Source organism: Microtus ochrogaster, chromosome 8, assembly GCF_000317375.1.
Source record: "Microtus ochrogaster isolate Prairie Vole_2 chromosome 8, MicOch1.0, whole genome shotgun sequence".
Taxonomy (NCBI): domain Eukaryota; kingdom Metazoa; phylum Chordata; class Mammalia; order Rodentia; family Cricetidae; genus Microtus; species Microtus ochrogaster.
The window spans coordinates 74964686-74977780 of NC_022015.1; the positions used below are offsets into that span (position 1 = coordinate 74964686).

General features: G+C 52.3%; 1 protein-coding gene across 3 annotated transcripts in view; it reads right to left on the reverse strand.

Annotated features, from left to right (window-relative positions):
* Positions 1-4959: 4959 nt before the first annotated feature.
* Positions 4960-13095, reverse strand: part of Sh3pxd2a (SH3 and PX domains 2A) — a 197761-nt gene continuing 189625 nt past the window's right edge. For all 3 annotated transcript variants that reach the window (XM_026781309.1, XM_005352440.2, XM_005352439.3), the window contains 2 exons: positions 10564-10683; positions 4960-9785 (listed from right to left, as the gene is read on the reverse strand). In XM_026781309.1, coding sequence (XP_026637110.1) covers positions 7836-9785; positions 10564-10683 — 2070 coding nt within the window. In that variant the 3' untranslated portion in view covers positions 4960-7835. The remainder of the gene's footprint in view (positions 9786-10563; positions 10684-13095) is intronic.

Genomic DNA, 13095 nt, shown 5'->3' on the forward strand with positions numbered 1-13095 from the left:
CCAGTGTGTGAGCACACCTGAGCGGTTAGGGGTATCAGGGACAGCCCCAGTCACCCCTCCATAACTGTAGTCCAAAGGGCCTATGACAGAGACGCCTCCTTAGAGCCAGGCTTTGGAGCATGGCCTGGGGTTCAGGCAGTGGGGTCCATAATACTAGGCAAGCCTTTTGAGAGACGCCGCTGCTCTTCTGGTGGCCTTGGGACTTTGAGCAGGAGAAACAGAGTTAGGTTGGACACCAAAGGAAGTCATAGGCACACAATGCTGTTTCCTCTCAAGCCAGAGATCCTGTGAGGTGAGTATCGCCACCTAGAGTCTAACAGGGTTACGACAGGTCAACCCTGTGGCTGGGATGGGGAAGAGGTATGCCCCCCCACCCCCACCCCGTCTAGACAGTGTTAGAACACATTAGCAGGGCCAGGCCCCAGAAACTTGTGGGACGCCTGCCTACATCCTTTCCCCTGGAGGATGCTCTCGCCACCTGATAGCCCGCCTTTGAACTGACCTTAGGTCCATTTCTTTCCTGATTACTAGAGACCAACACAACTAGGTAAGGACCAGGGACTCCCTTTGGCCACTCCCAGAAAGGGACTTGCAGGTGGGAGGGGCTGGAGGAGTTTGTGGGAGCTGATCTCCCCTCCCTCACCCCCATCCCCTTGAGCCGGTAGATTCTGGAGTCAGCTGCTTTTTGGGCTCGTGGGCCTTTTACTAGTCAACTGAATGGGCCTTCTGAAGCCAGAGAGAATCACGATTCTGTTCAGTTAAAAAGGCCAAAAACTTTATTTAGTTTTTAGGGAAATACAAGATGCATGTAAACATAAACAAAATATTACACAAAACAACCCAAATTTTAAAGTCTAGAAGCATCCCAAGACAGGTCATCCCTACAGACCAAAGAATCCCTTCGAAGCGATAAAGGACACCCGGAAAGTGGCAGGTCAAGGGGGTCGTGCCCCCCCCCCCCACAGACACTGCGTGTTTGCGATGAGGCTTATAAAAACAACCCACTGTTAGAATTGTGAGAAACATGAAGATAGATTAGCACCACCAAGGGTCCTGGAGATATGTCAGCACACACACGGACACCGACTGCATCCAATGTCCCTGACTCAGTTTCTCTGCTGAGGTGGGGAGGAAGGGCTCCTGCTGACCCCACTATGCTGGCTGGGGATGAGTGGACACTGCGAGAAGTCCCCATGATTCAGGTGTCCCAGTGACATCTATCTGCTTGCTCCCAATGTACAGTTCACATATCTATGTTGCAGGAGGGGGCACTAACATCTGCCTTCCAGACCTCTCAGTAACTGGGAGGGACACCCATGTCCTCTGTTGGAGCGGACAAGTTGTGAATTTAAGAATGATAACTGTATACCCTTTGAAGTAAACTCAGTGCACCTCAGTAGAAGCCACCAGAAAACAAGTATATGCAGGGATGCTCCTCTGGTCTGATTGGCAACAGGAGGCCAGCTCAGTAGTTAGAACCATAGGTTCTATTAGAGCCTTGGGAATAATGTCCTGTATCACCAAGAAATGAGGTCACCTGCTTCTTGGATAGGCCTGGGCTCTTAAGCTCTAGTATGGGGATGTTGGGTCCCTACTGTGTGGCCTATTATAGTCAGTGGCCTCTGATCTGTACAGTCTGACAGTCTGGCCAACTCTGAATTGGACAAAATATATTGGGCAAAAACTACTGGAAATCTGGGAGATGGATTTGTCTTCTGGAAAAGGACCTCCAAACCCAAACACTGGCTTATGGCTCACATAAGCTTGTGCCTCTCCCCTAAGACAATCAATGAAAATGGAAGCCCGGCTGTGGCCTGGTGAGTGAGTTTTCTCTGGCTGGACTTGTGGCTGGTGAGTGACAAAAATCCCTGTAAACCTGATCTCTTCGTTTCCAAACACGAAGAACTGACTCCTTCCTTCTTCCATAAATAAAGACAGCACAATTTCAAACCCTTGTTCAGCCTTCCCACACCTTCTCTGCCTAAAAGACATCTTCTGGAGCCTCCTCCCAGCGCAGGGACGGTAAGCTCCAGTCACCTCAAACATGGCTACTCATTTGCCAACATACCTCCCACAAGCTTGCCAACATGCTAGGTCCATCCTTTACCATAACACAATCCTCTCAGGCTTCCAAAGACACAGCCCATTGTCCAGCATGAGACCTGGAGTGAGGTAGGGACCTTGGGCATTGGGGACCCTACTCTAAGGCTACTAAGTCCTAGACAGTGACGGCGGAGGGGTACTGACTGTCAAGGTCACTTGAGATTTAGACAGGCTAGGGGAAGAAGGGGTGTCACATGCCCATCCCTTACAGCCAGGTAGGGGTCAAGGTTCTGGAAAAGAAACCCTCCTGTTCAATCTACAAGCAACGGTGTGCCCACTTTGTGGCCTGGGGGCCCAGATGCACAGAACAAAGCAGTAGTTAAAGGCAGTGCTAAGGCCAAAGGTCACCAACCATGTCCTATGACTGGCTCTGATCATAGAGTTTGCGAAACATAGGGGCATGAGACTGTCCCAAATGGGATTTAGACAAATTCCGAAGGTCCCGAGGAGCTCTCCACACCCCCAGGAAGCACCCTGGGCCTGCAGTGGGAATGGCAGGCGCTGCTGCGTGGACACCTACAGGTCTTACGGTCATACCATGAGTAGTTCTCACCCTGTCCAGCCCGCCTCTCCTTCAGAACCAAGCCAAGGCCAGCAGCTCTTGGCTCCCCTGGGGATTCGCATCCCAAGTACGTGGGTGCGCTAATGTAACCACCTCAGCACTCCACACTCAACTATCTATTCCATGTGCTCATCTTGGTGCCCGGATGCTGACCTGGGCTGCTTCTGTTAGATCTGCTAATGCCAGTGTGAAGTTTCCAACTAAATAATAAAATAATTACAAAAACAAATTTAAAAGACACATTGCACTCTCCAGCCAGAATCGTGTGAATGACACACATACTTGCTGCCAGAAGCTGTGAGTCCCTTGGGACCTGCCCAATGCCAAGGACTAGTTCAATGGAGACCACCTGCCCTGCATTTATTTTCTCTAACCCCATGCTATTTAGTTCAAGTGGGAAATTACCACCAGTCTCTCTTTCACACACAATGCACTCAAGTAATACCCATGCATGTGGAAATTACCACCACTGTCACACACACATACACACACGTGCACACAAACATTGCTTTCTCAGCCCTCAAAAAAGTGAGGGAATTTTAATTGGTTAGTGATGTGGACTGCTGTCTTTTCAGAGAGCTGCACAGAGTCTAATGATCAGCTATGCAACCGTATCTATTCCAAGGGAGAGACCCAGAAGGGGCCTGGTCCCTCTCCCTATCTGTAGAGAAATTCACACAAAGGTGGGTCGGAGCAGCAGGCCTACAGTACTACATAGAAGGGACACACCAGCAAGGCTGTGCTTGCTATCCTGGGGAAGGGGCTGAGCCCTGGGACTTGTTCCTCGCCCCCCACAAAACATCTTATCCTGCCACTTTCCTCACTGCATATGAAAGGGGGGGGGCTGGTGGTGTGTACCTGTCATGGGGGGGTTTCTGTTGTCAGAGGCAGGGCTCATGCCTTTTGCCCAAGTCACTGAGATGAATGGGTGGCCGGGACCAGGCCTACTGCAGGCCTGGAGGAATTGGGTCTTACTGGGTACGAAGGGCTTAAAGCACCCATCTCCAAATGAGTTTGCTTACAGCCAGGACTCCTGTCCATAAGCTGAACTGAGGTTCCATAGTTTTAGAAAGACTCAAACACACATCCAAAGCATCATAGCTGGGATATCAGGAGGCTGGGGAGAGAGGACTGCTGGGGATCGCTTCTAGGACGGGTCTCTCTGCGCAGCTGGCCGCAAACGGAGAATGAAAACGGGAGTGGGTCTTGGCTGTCCTCATTCTGCTCTGGGGACTGGGCTCAAGAGGTCAAGAGCACCACGCCACTTCCCCAGACCCCCTTTCTTCTAGTGTCCTCTGGTGGCTACCCCTCTCTTCATGCCAGGGACGTGGGAAGGAGATAGACAGTTGGCCCGCCAATCAAATTCACGGTCCGCCCATGTGCTCCACAGTACGACTCTCCCCAGTAGACCCTCCTATTTTCCGCAGATGCAACAGGGTCTCCCCCCCCCCCCCCGTCCCACATCCCTCTTGGTAATATTGCACTTTTTTTCTGTCTCAGATTGTTTTCATTTTCCATTGAGAATGCAAAGTATTTGGAGGGAACTGGGGAAGTGAGTAACCTTAAAGAAATTATATATTAGTCAAACGCAGGAGAAGCAGGGGTGACTTCACCCACTCCCCCTTCTAAAAACAGACACTGCAACTTAAATAGCGCTATGCCTACTCTGCAAGTACTAGTCATATAAAAATAATGTTTGGCTGAGATTCCCTTGTCTCTCAGACGATAAAAGTAGTAACATGCCTCGCTGAGGAAAGCAATGGGTATAAATGCCAGTAAAATACACGGCTCTAACATCTCAAAAGTGGCTACAATGATTCTATATAATGCCTTCGTCCATTTAGGAGTGAGAAAGAGGGACCCTTGGGACCAGGCTGGGGTGGAAGGGTTGAGGCCTTGCAAAGAGAACCCGGGCTGTGAAGGGGGCCCCGGGGTAGACAGGAACCGATTGCTGATGGAACCCTCTCCCCCTGCTCCCTCTTGTTGCTCCCCTGTGAGAACACAAAGGAGCCAGGCAGTGTAGCCAGGCCTACGAGTGACAAAGAAGGGTAACACTGGAAGGCTTTTCCTCCACACTTGTCATAGAAGAGAAGGGTCTTTAGACTGAAAGGAAAACAAAGCACCAGACGACGCATCTTCGGGCATTATATAAACTCAATAATGACCTCAGAAGGGCTCATTAGGATTAAAGTTGCAGTATACAGCAATCCGATGTCATCTCGCATTGTCAGTTCTAACTAATGGAAACTGGCTTTGGACATTGCTGAGATTCACTTTTTTTTTTCTTTTTTTTGCCTTTCGTCCCATCTGGTTTCGCTCCTAATGGGACAGAGCCCTGGGCCCTTCCCTCCTCCACTGCTGCCATGGTCTGTCCGATATCACAAAGCAGCTCGTTAGCTCTAGGAAAAGGCCTTGTCTGGGCAGGGCTAGGATCCAGAATATAAGGCCTGGCACCCCCTGGCCATGTATGAGAAGGCCTGGCATGCACCCTTCTTGTTTCAAGTATTCTTTGGGCTTGCAGGGTTTGTGCTGTGCCCTAATGGGCTGGTGGTGAGGGACCTTGGCTATCACTATTTGTTGACCAAGTCTATGTACTGACACTAGGTGGCAACATTCCCTACTTTTCCCAGACGCCTGAGCAACTCCCAGCCATCCCTGGGGCTGGACGTTACAATGTAAACACAATGACCACACTCTGAACTAAAAGGAGAGGAGAGGAACGGGGGATTAAATGCAGTGGGAAAACCTGACATTAATTGGGTGATTTGGGGAAAGTCATTTCCTGTCCTGGAGCTGGAGAAACAAGAAGGGATGGGAGGGACTGACCTCTATGGTCCCTTCCAGTCCTGCTTTGAAAGAGTCTACGATTTCAGGACCCTGGGATTTGGGAGAGGGTCTCTGGGTGCAGAGTCGGGCAGGGAGGGTGGGAAAGGCAGGCTCTGGGGATCTCGGTGGTCCAGTCCAGCTGAGATGCTCTGTGCCTGGCTGGTGCACTAACCATGGAGCTGGCTCAATGCAGATATCCGAGGAGCGAGGCTGTGGGCCATCCCCCTGGCAGACAGCTGTGTGGAAGGTCCTTTCACCTGACAGTCGCTCTACTTTAAAATTTTATTTTAAATAGTCATAAATTACTTTTTCTTCTTTTAATAAATATGTGCTGTTTTAAAATGAGAAGAGTATATACTGCATCTTTAAGTAATGCACTTTGCTCTCCGGGTTTTCTTTCCATCTCACCTCATTTAAAGTGCATTAATTAAGAAATAATGAACCACTTCTTTATCATTATTGTTCAAAAAGTACAAACAATATATCATGAAGACACTAACCACTACCATTAGTACTGCAACCTAGCAGATTAACTCAACATCCCGCTCTATTTAATACTGTCCAGCAGAAGAAAATAACTAATTTCAATTTTAAACAAACTCATGAACACAGAAAAGGAAATAGAACAATGTCACCACGGGCTTTTGACAAAAGAGGCTAGCGGTTTGCATCCGCAAATGGGAGGGACATGGACTTGGGAATCCAGGAGGTTAGGGTTGGGAGCTGAAGGCAGACCTGCCTGGGAGGAGGGGTGAGGGGGTGTTCTTCCTCCCACGTCTGTCGGAACCGGCAGCCCTTGGTCAGGAAGATGCTGGCAGCTCAGCCAGAAACTGTGAGGCAGGATCTGTCCCAAATCAAAGGCACATGTGGAATCCGCTCCCATCATGAGGGGAGTTCTTGGAAGAAGCCCACTGGGCTTCTCTCTGGAGGGTCCCCCCTGAAATGTCAATCGTTAAATCACAACCCAAAGCGACAGAGGACAGCAGCGAACTCCATTCTTTTGCTTCTCTGTTCCCTGGGGCACTGCCCCTTGGGAAGACAGGGTTGGTTCCTGGCTTCGAAGTCTTCCATCCTCTTGGGCACCTGTAGCAATGCCAGCAGGCTAAGGGGCACAGTGGCGGGGGTGGAGGGTGTCTGCTCCAGGCTGACCCAGCCAGGGTCCTTTCTGCCCAGGGTTGGTGGTGACTTCTCCACAGTAAGGCTTTTTGTGGGCCCTGCCCAGGTTGGAGAAAGTGTGCAGCAGGCAGAGTAGTCACCCAGCAGCCTGGCTTCTGATGATGCCTCCTTCCCTCTTGGGCAGCGACCTGAACACTTTCACTGAGCCCAGGACCTGGCTTTACCCAGTCTCGGATTCCCTGGTGAGGTGCCATGCTAGGGCTCTGTGCACACAGTGGAAACCTAAACAAACAACTTGGCATATGGAAAGGCAAAAACGTTAAACCAAAATCAAAATTAAACATCCCTCCATGGAATTCAACAGAAAACTCCACCCACCCCTACTCCTTCTCCTATATGAGGCTGAGCCCTTTGGGCCCCCAAACAACTTCTAAAATAAACCCCAAAACCAAACGCTGATTTATAACCTCCAAACCAATAACCCCTTCCCAAACATGCACAAGGAACCGCCTACCCGGAAATCCTCGAGCAATTCTAGGTTATGAGGAGCCTGGCACCGCCCATTCTCTAGGTCAACTCCCACCGTGACCTCCATGCGCCCCGAGGAGGGCAGGCTCTCTTTGCAAGGCCAGGTCAGGCAGGAAAGGCAGGCAGTCCTTGTTGGCATCTGGGAACTCGTAACTACCAAACAGGCTGTGGCCTGGCCCCAGAAAGGACTGAGCTCTGAGGAGACACGGCTAAGCCCCAGAGCTGGTGGTCTTCCAGACACCCACCAGCGGCTGGTGGACGAGAAACCAACACAATGCTAAACACATCTATAACACAAGGGTGGCTTCCAGAGGCGAGAAGCCAGCCACTGAGGTGGCTGAGCAGGGGCAGCACCCTGGACACACCTCATGACATCTCTTCCAGATCTGCAGCAAAGGCGCGATTGGGCTTTCCCATTCGGCCTGTACTAAATCGGCATAAGGTCCATCAGCAAAGTCACCAGTGTGTGTGCAGGGGTTCCGGGCCCAGGACAACCCCGCTATTCCCTTTCTCCTACTAAGTGTGTGCACCCGTCACACCCTCCCTTCCAGCTGGAGGGTGTCTGGGGGGGGGTCACATATTCTGCAGGGTTCAATGTCGGCACCCCCCTCCCCCTCCCACTGTCCTTCCCCTTGTCTGCAGGCCGCCACTTTTCCAGCGGCAGCCAGAGCAGCAATGAGTCTGGAAGGACCCAGTGCTGCTAGTTCTTCTTCTCAAGGTAGTTGGAGGGTACCCAGCCCTTGAAGGGCTTCACCTCATCCAGGATCTGGCAGTACCACCAACCATTGGGGTTCCTCTCCAGCACCTCCATGGAAACCCCCTCTTGGAAGCCAGCCGTCTCCTCATCCCCCTCATAGTCTGCAATAGAGATGTACACATCTTTGAGGTTATTGTGGATGAACTGAGACTTCTCAACAGGCTTAGGATGCACGGGGGAGACGGGGATGCCGTTACGTTGGGTAGGCAGGAGGGGTGATTCTGAGCCCTGGCTGGCAGCCCGCTCTGCCAAGCGGCCCTTGGCCTCAGCAGCTGCTGACCGTGCAGTACTAAAGGAGGAGTTCCTGCGGACACCTCTGAGGCTGTCAGTGGCCGTTAGCGACTCATTCCTCCGCAGGGCACAGGACAGGTTGTTGTCCTTGGGTGGTGGAGACACAAACACGGACTGGGGCCTGACTGCCACCTGCCGCACACCGTTCCGCATCTTCACCGCTACAGTGCCCGAGGTCTTGCCGAACCCCCCAGGAGGCTTAGAGGGGATGGGTGGGGTGACCCTCTTGCTCTGGTTCACAGTGTTCAGCGCTTGCACCCGCTTCTCGATCTTCTCCAGACTGTCCGACTTGCCCTCGCTCTGAGTGCTCTTGACTGTGTCAGGTTCTTTGCCAGCGACATCAGACTGCTGGTTCTCCTCTGGCACCAAATAGTGGGAGGGAGCCCAGCCTTCTAGCTCCCCAAACCTCACATACCACCATCCGCTTTCTGCCTTTTCTAACACGTGCACCTCAGCGCCCGCCGGGAAGCTGATCTCGGAGTCCTGGACCTTCTGATAGGCACTGCAGGTCACGTAGGCGGTGCCTTGCCCTTCCCATTCCTTCTTGGGAACACATGGTGGAGTGGTGGCTGGGAGCGGAATCACATCAGCAGAGCCTCTCCTGGACTCGGAAGCTGACTGGGGGGGCAGCTCTGAGTCCTCACTCCTAGAGCCCTTGAGACCCCCCCGGAGCTGGCCTGTGGGCCTCAGCTGGCGCCGTAAGGAGCGAATGTCCATCTTTTCCTGGCTTTGAGACTCGGCTCGGTTCAGGACTGGCTTTGGTCGGACTGATGGCTTGGCTCGGGCACAGGAGGCCAGCCCGACCTTCACATCGGCATCTTTCTTGGTCCCGACCTTGGGGGTGCCACGGATGCCCGCATCTGAGGCGGAGCGTGGCTTCGTGTCACCACTGTTCCTGGACAAGGAGGAAGAGGAGGAAGAGGAGGAGGAACAGGTGGTGTTGATGGTGATGGAGGAGGAGAAGGAGACGTTGGACTGGTTTTTCCCCAGTTCTGCCTGGGCATTCTTCTCTGCCTTGAGCTTCAGGAGTGATGATGATTTGGGAGAATCTGATTTAGGGGAATTTTTGATGGCAAGAGACAGTGAGGAGCTTCCAGGGGAGTCACTGTCCCCAGAGGAGCCTCTGGCAGACAGGGTGTCTTCTGTGTAGGGCCTGAAGCTCTCATTCTCATAGATCGTCTCTTCTTCTAGGGCCACATCCTCAGAAGACTCACCCACCTTGAAGCGGGCCCGCTGCAGGGAGGAGGCAGGTGAGGGCCTTCGGGGCTGGGCAGGACGTCTGTCCCCTGAGCCTCTGTCCTCCGTGGGCTCTTCACTCAGCTCAGGCTCTGAGTCAGAACCAAAGGCTGGGATGTCATACTCAGGTTCCTCATACTTAAGCTTCAGCGGGGAGTCCTGGCTCTCACAGGCACCCACAGGATTCTCCTCGGTCTCCTTAGGTTTGCTTGGGGGTGCAGGTGGGGGCACCTTGGGCCGGGTCAGAGTACTGGTTCGGCGGCTCAGGTTAGGCTTCTTGCGTTTATCGATGTATGAGGCGGGGGCCCAGCCCTCTTTCTCCCCAATTTGCACATACCACCAGCCACCTGAGTTTTTATCAATGACCTGAGGGGAGAGAGGCAGGCCAGTGAGTTGCAGGGGTCTCTGGGTCCCTACAATGTCCCTCTCAGCCTATTTTATAGACACAGCCCTTGAATACGTGGCTCAGGACCTATGGCAGTCAATGGCAGGCTAGATTCGAACCCTGGTCCTGGTTGTGAGGCTCCCTGAGTCTGTGCCAGTAACTTCTGGAGCTCTAGGCCTCCATGACACCCCCAAATCCACTACATTGTTCCTAGACCTATAAAAGACAACCTGAGAATAACCTGTCTGTATAAAGAATCAGTGTTCCATTGTTCCCATCCTCCACCCACACCCAATACCCCTCGAAAGGGCCTCTTGGGGACAGGCATAAATCAGACTGGGAGGTATAGGCCCGAGACCAGATCTTCCCTGCAGAGCATCGTCTCAATGTCCATAAAAACTAACAAAATCTCATTAGGAGTTCTTGGGTTGGTGTATAATATTGTCCTCTGATCTCCAAGTGCGTGTGTGGCGTGCATACGTGTGTGTGTCCATCCCCCCAAATAAAACATTCCCGATGAAGCAAACTGCTTCCTCCGTCCCTAAAGTTCACATGCCTTCAGCAGCGCTTCATATGGAGGCTCTTCGCGCTCAGTCAAGTGAGGGGCAGAAACCCAAGTCTTGGGCTCCAGCCTTGGTTGTGTACCCATGGCCGGGAGGCTCATTTCTGGATCTGTCCTGCCTGACCCTCAGAAATTGACCTTGCCAATAAGACATACTATAAAATGTGAAACAAGTCCTTGGTCAAAAGGAGGCTCACCTCAGCTTTCTGTCCACCACGAAAGCTGATCCCGTCAGAAATGCAAGACTGGAATTCAGCAATGGTGTAGTATTCTACCTCAACAGAAGGGGGCTCTGGTGGCTTTGGCAGCTGGAACCCCTAAAGTAGAAACAATCAGTGAGCAAATGCAGTAATCAGAGCAGTGAGTACCAAGGCCGGAAACTGGTGCCCACTGGCTCCAGGTGCTTGTGGCCATCACTGTCAGCTGGATAGCGCTGGCTTTGAAGGCAGCTGTCACTTGGGCTTCAGCTCCCCCCCCCCCCAGGAGGTGTCTCTTGGGATGCTCACTAGAAAGGCCTCAATAGTTGGGCCCCAAGGTGGAAAGGAAGAGGCAGAAGAATCACTATAAAAAAGCAGGGAAATCTCCATTTTATACATCTAAGGGTGGCTCCTAAGCCAAGGGGGGCGCTGATGGAGAAGAGGGTGAGGGAACCAACAATCCCCAGGATAGTGAAGTAGGAGTACCGGGAAGGAGTCTTTGGGAGGGGGGTTAGCCTGTTGATGCCCTGAGCAGAATGCAGAGTTCTGTTTCAGTAAGCAGGCAGATTATTCCAGAACTCCTATATGCCTTTTCAATGCCGGCGCACAACTTTTCTCATGGTGGCATTTAAGGACACTTAGAACACTTAGTCCACATTTTTTTTTCCTCTGCACCTAATGGGTGCTGCTCTCAGGCAGCCAGCGTAAGCCACGTGGAAAGCCAGCTTGGCAGACGCTAACCACAAAGGGATGTACGCTCTGCCTTATACTAAAGGGTAAACAGAAAGAAGCTGAAAAGACTGGGGGGAGGGCAGCCATGGTGCAGAAGGCAGACCTAGAAGATGCAACTACTCCGAGCCTCAGTTTCCTCTTCTGTAAAACAGAACTAAGAATGGGATTCTGAAGGTTACCCATATAATGCAGTAACTTCCGGTCCAGGGAGGTGGGGTGCAGGAATAGCTAAACAAAGCTGGAGGTCAGCACCCCTGGAACCCTGTTTCTTTCTTTACCCTTCAAGGCTCAGCTACCTCTGTCACTATGAGGGATGGATGGGAGAAAGATGGTTTATGGGGGGAGAGAATCAGCCAACTTTCTCTGCCCCCGTGACTGGATGTACGGCCACACATGGAAGCTGGCTCGGTCAGCCATGCCTCAGCCCTCCCGTACCCGGACAGGGTGGGATTCAGCCCAGTTAACTGGCACCAGCATCCCTCCCTCAGCAAGCTTGCATTTGTACGTGGTGAAGGAATGAGTCTGCCCTTGCCAAAGTCAAGGCTGCCTGAAAATAATTAGGGGGGCTCAAATAAAAAGGAGAAACGGAGAATTCATTGCGCAGTTGCAAAAACCCCAGGATTAAAAAAAGAGAAATTTCAGAGGGGCTCATGGCTAGGTCACAAAATACTCATGGCCAGAGGGCACATCCTCCCATGTAGGAAGGGCCTCCAATGCCCACGGATGGGCAGATGCCACTGCAGTAACATGCAGCCAGTTGTGATGTAGGGATCTGTCCCGTGTAGAGTAACCAGATAGTGCCACCCAACAGCCACATAGGAAAGGGAAACCCGACTGCTAGTCCTAAAATCCACCATTGCATCCCATCCTCGTGATGGACCTAGGAGGTGGCAGTACTGTTCTCTTTCGATAAAGCAAACTGAGGACTTCGGAGGGTAGGTGATCTGCAAAGGGTCTTTCTTTGTTCCTGTGTCAGAAATGGAATCTATGCCAGGCTCCAATTTCCCCTTCCAGGTACGCTAGAGCTAGGGACGGTCCCCCGAAGTCTCGTGCATGCTAAGCAAGCACTCTGCTACGGAGCTGGAGCTACACCGCAGACCCGCAGCTCGCCTTCCATTGCATCCAGCCGACCCCACCCCACTCCCTCACCCCTAACAGGCCTTTGTTTAGGATTCTCAGCCCGTCACCAACGTTACTGCTTCCCAAGCTCCCGCTTACACATCTCCCTGCCTGAGACGGCAGTCGCTGAGAAACTCCACCCACTCAAGAACCAAGGACCTCACAGTGTCCACTTTCCATGAGCCAGGCCTGGCGGTTCATGCTCCTTCCTGGAGGATAGCACTGGTCTACCCCTTGCCCTCTAGGCTGTCGAGCTCACCACCATCACTGGGCAGTCCTGGGAGAACTGTAAGGCTTCTGGGCCATCGTGGCCAGCAGCCCCGTTTCTAGCCCCTGGCAATGCCCTACTGGACACTCCTGCTGGCCAGTATAAATGTTTATGTCTGCCAGTGCAGGGGCTGGGATGGATTTATTTAGCTTTGGAGTGCAGTGCATTTCCCATTACAAACTGTCTGGCTATGCTCCAGGGAGGCTTGGGATCTGCAGGCTTCTGCCCCTGTCCCCAGCCCTGCAAAGACAGAAACCCAACAGGGTCCCCAGGCTCTGCTTCAGAAAGGTGGGTGTGGGTCACCCCAGAGAAGGCATGAAGAGACAGTCCACATACTAAGTAAGGGTGCGGGTCACCCCAGAGAAGGCATGAAGAGACAGTTCACATATTAAGTAAGGGTGCGGGTCACCCCA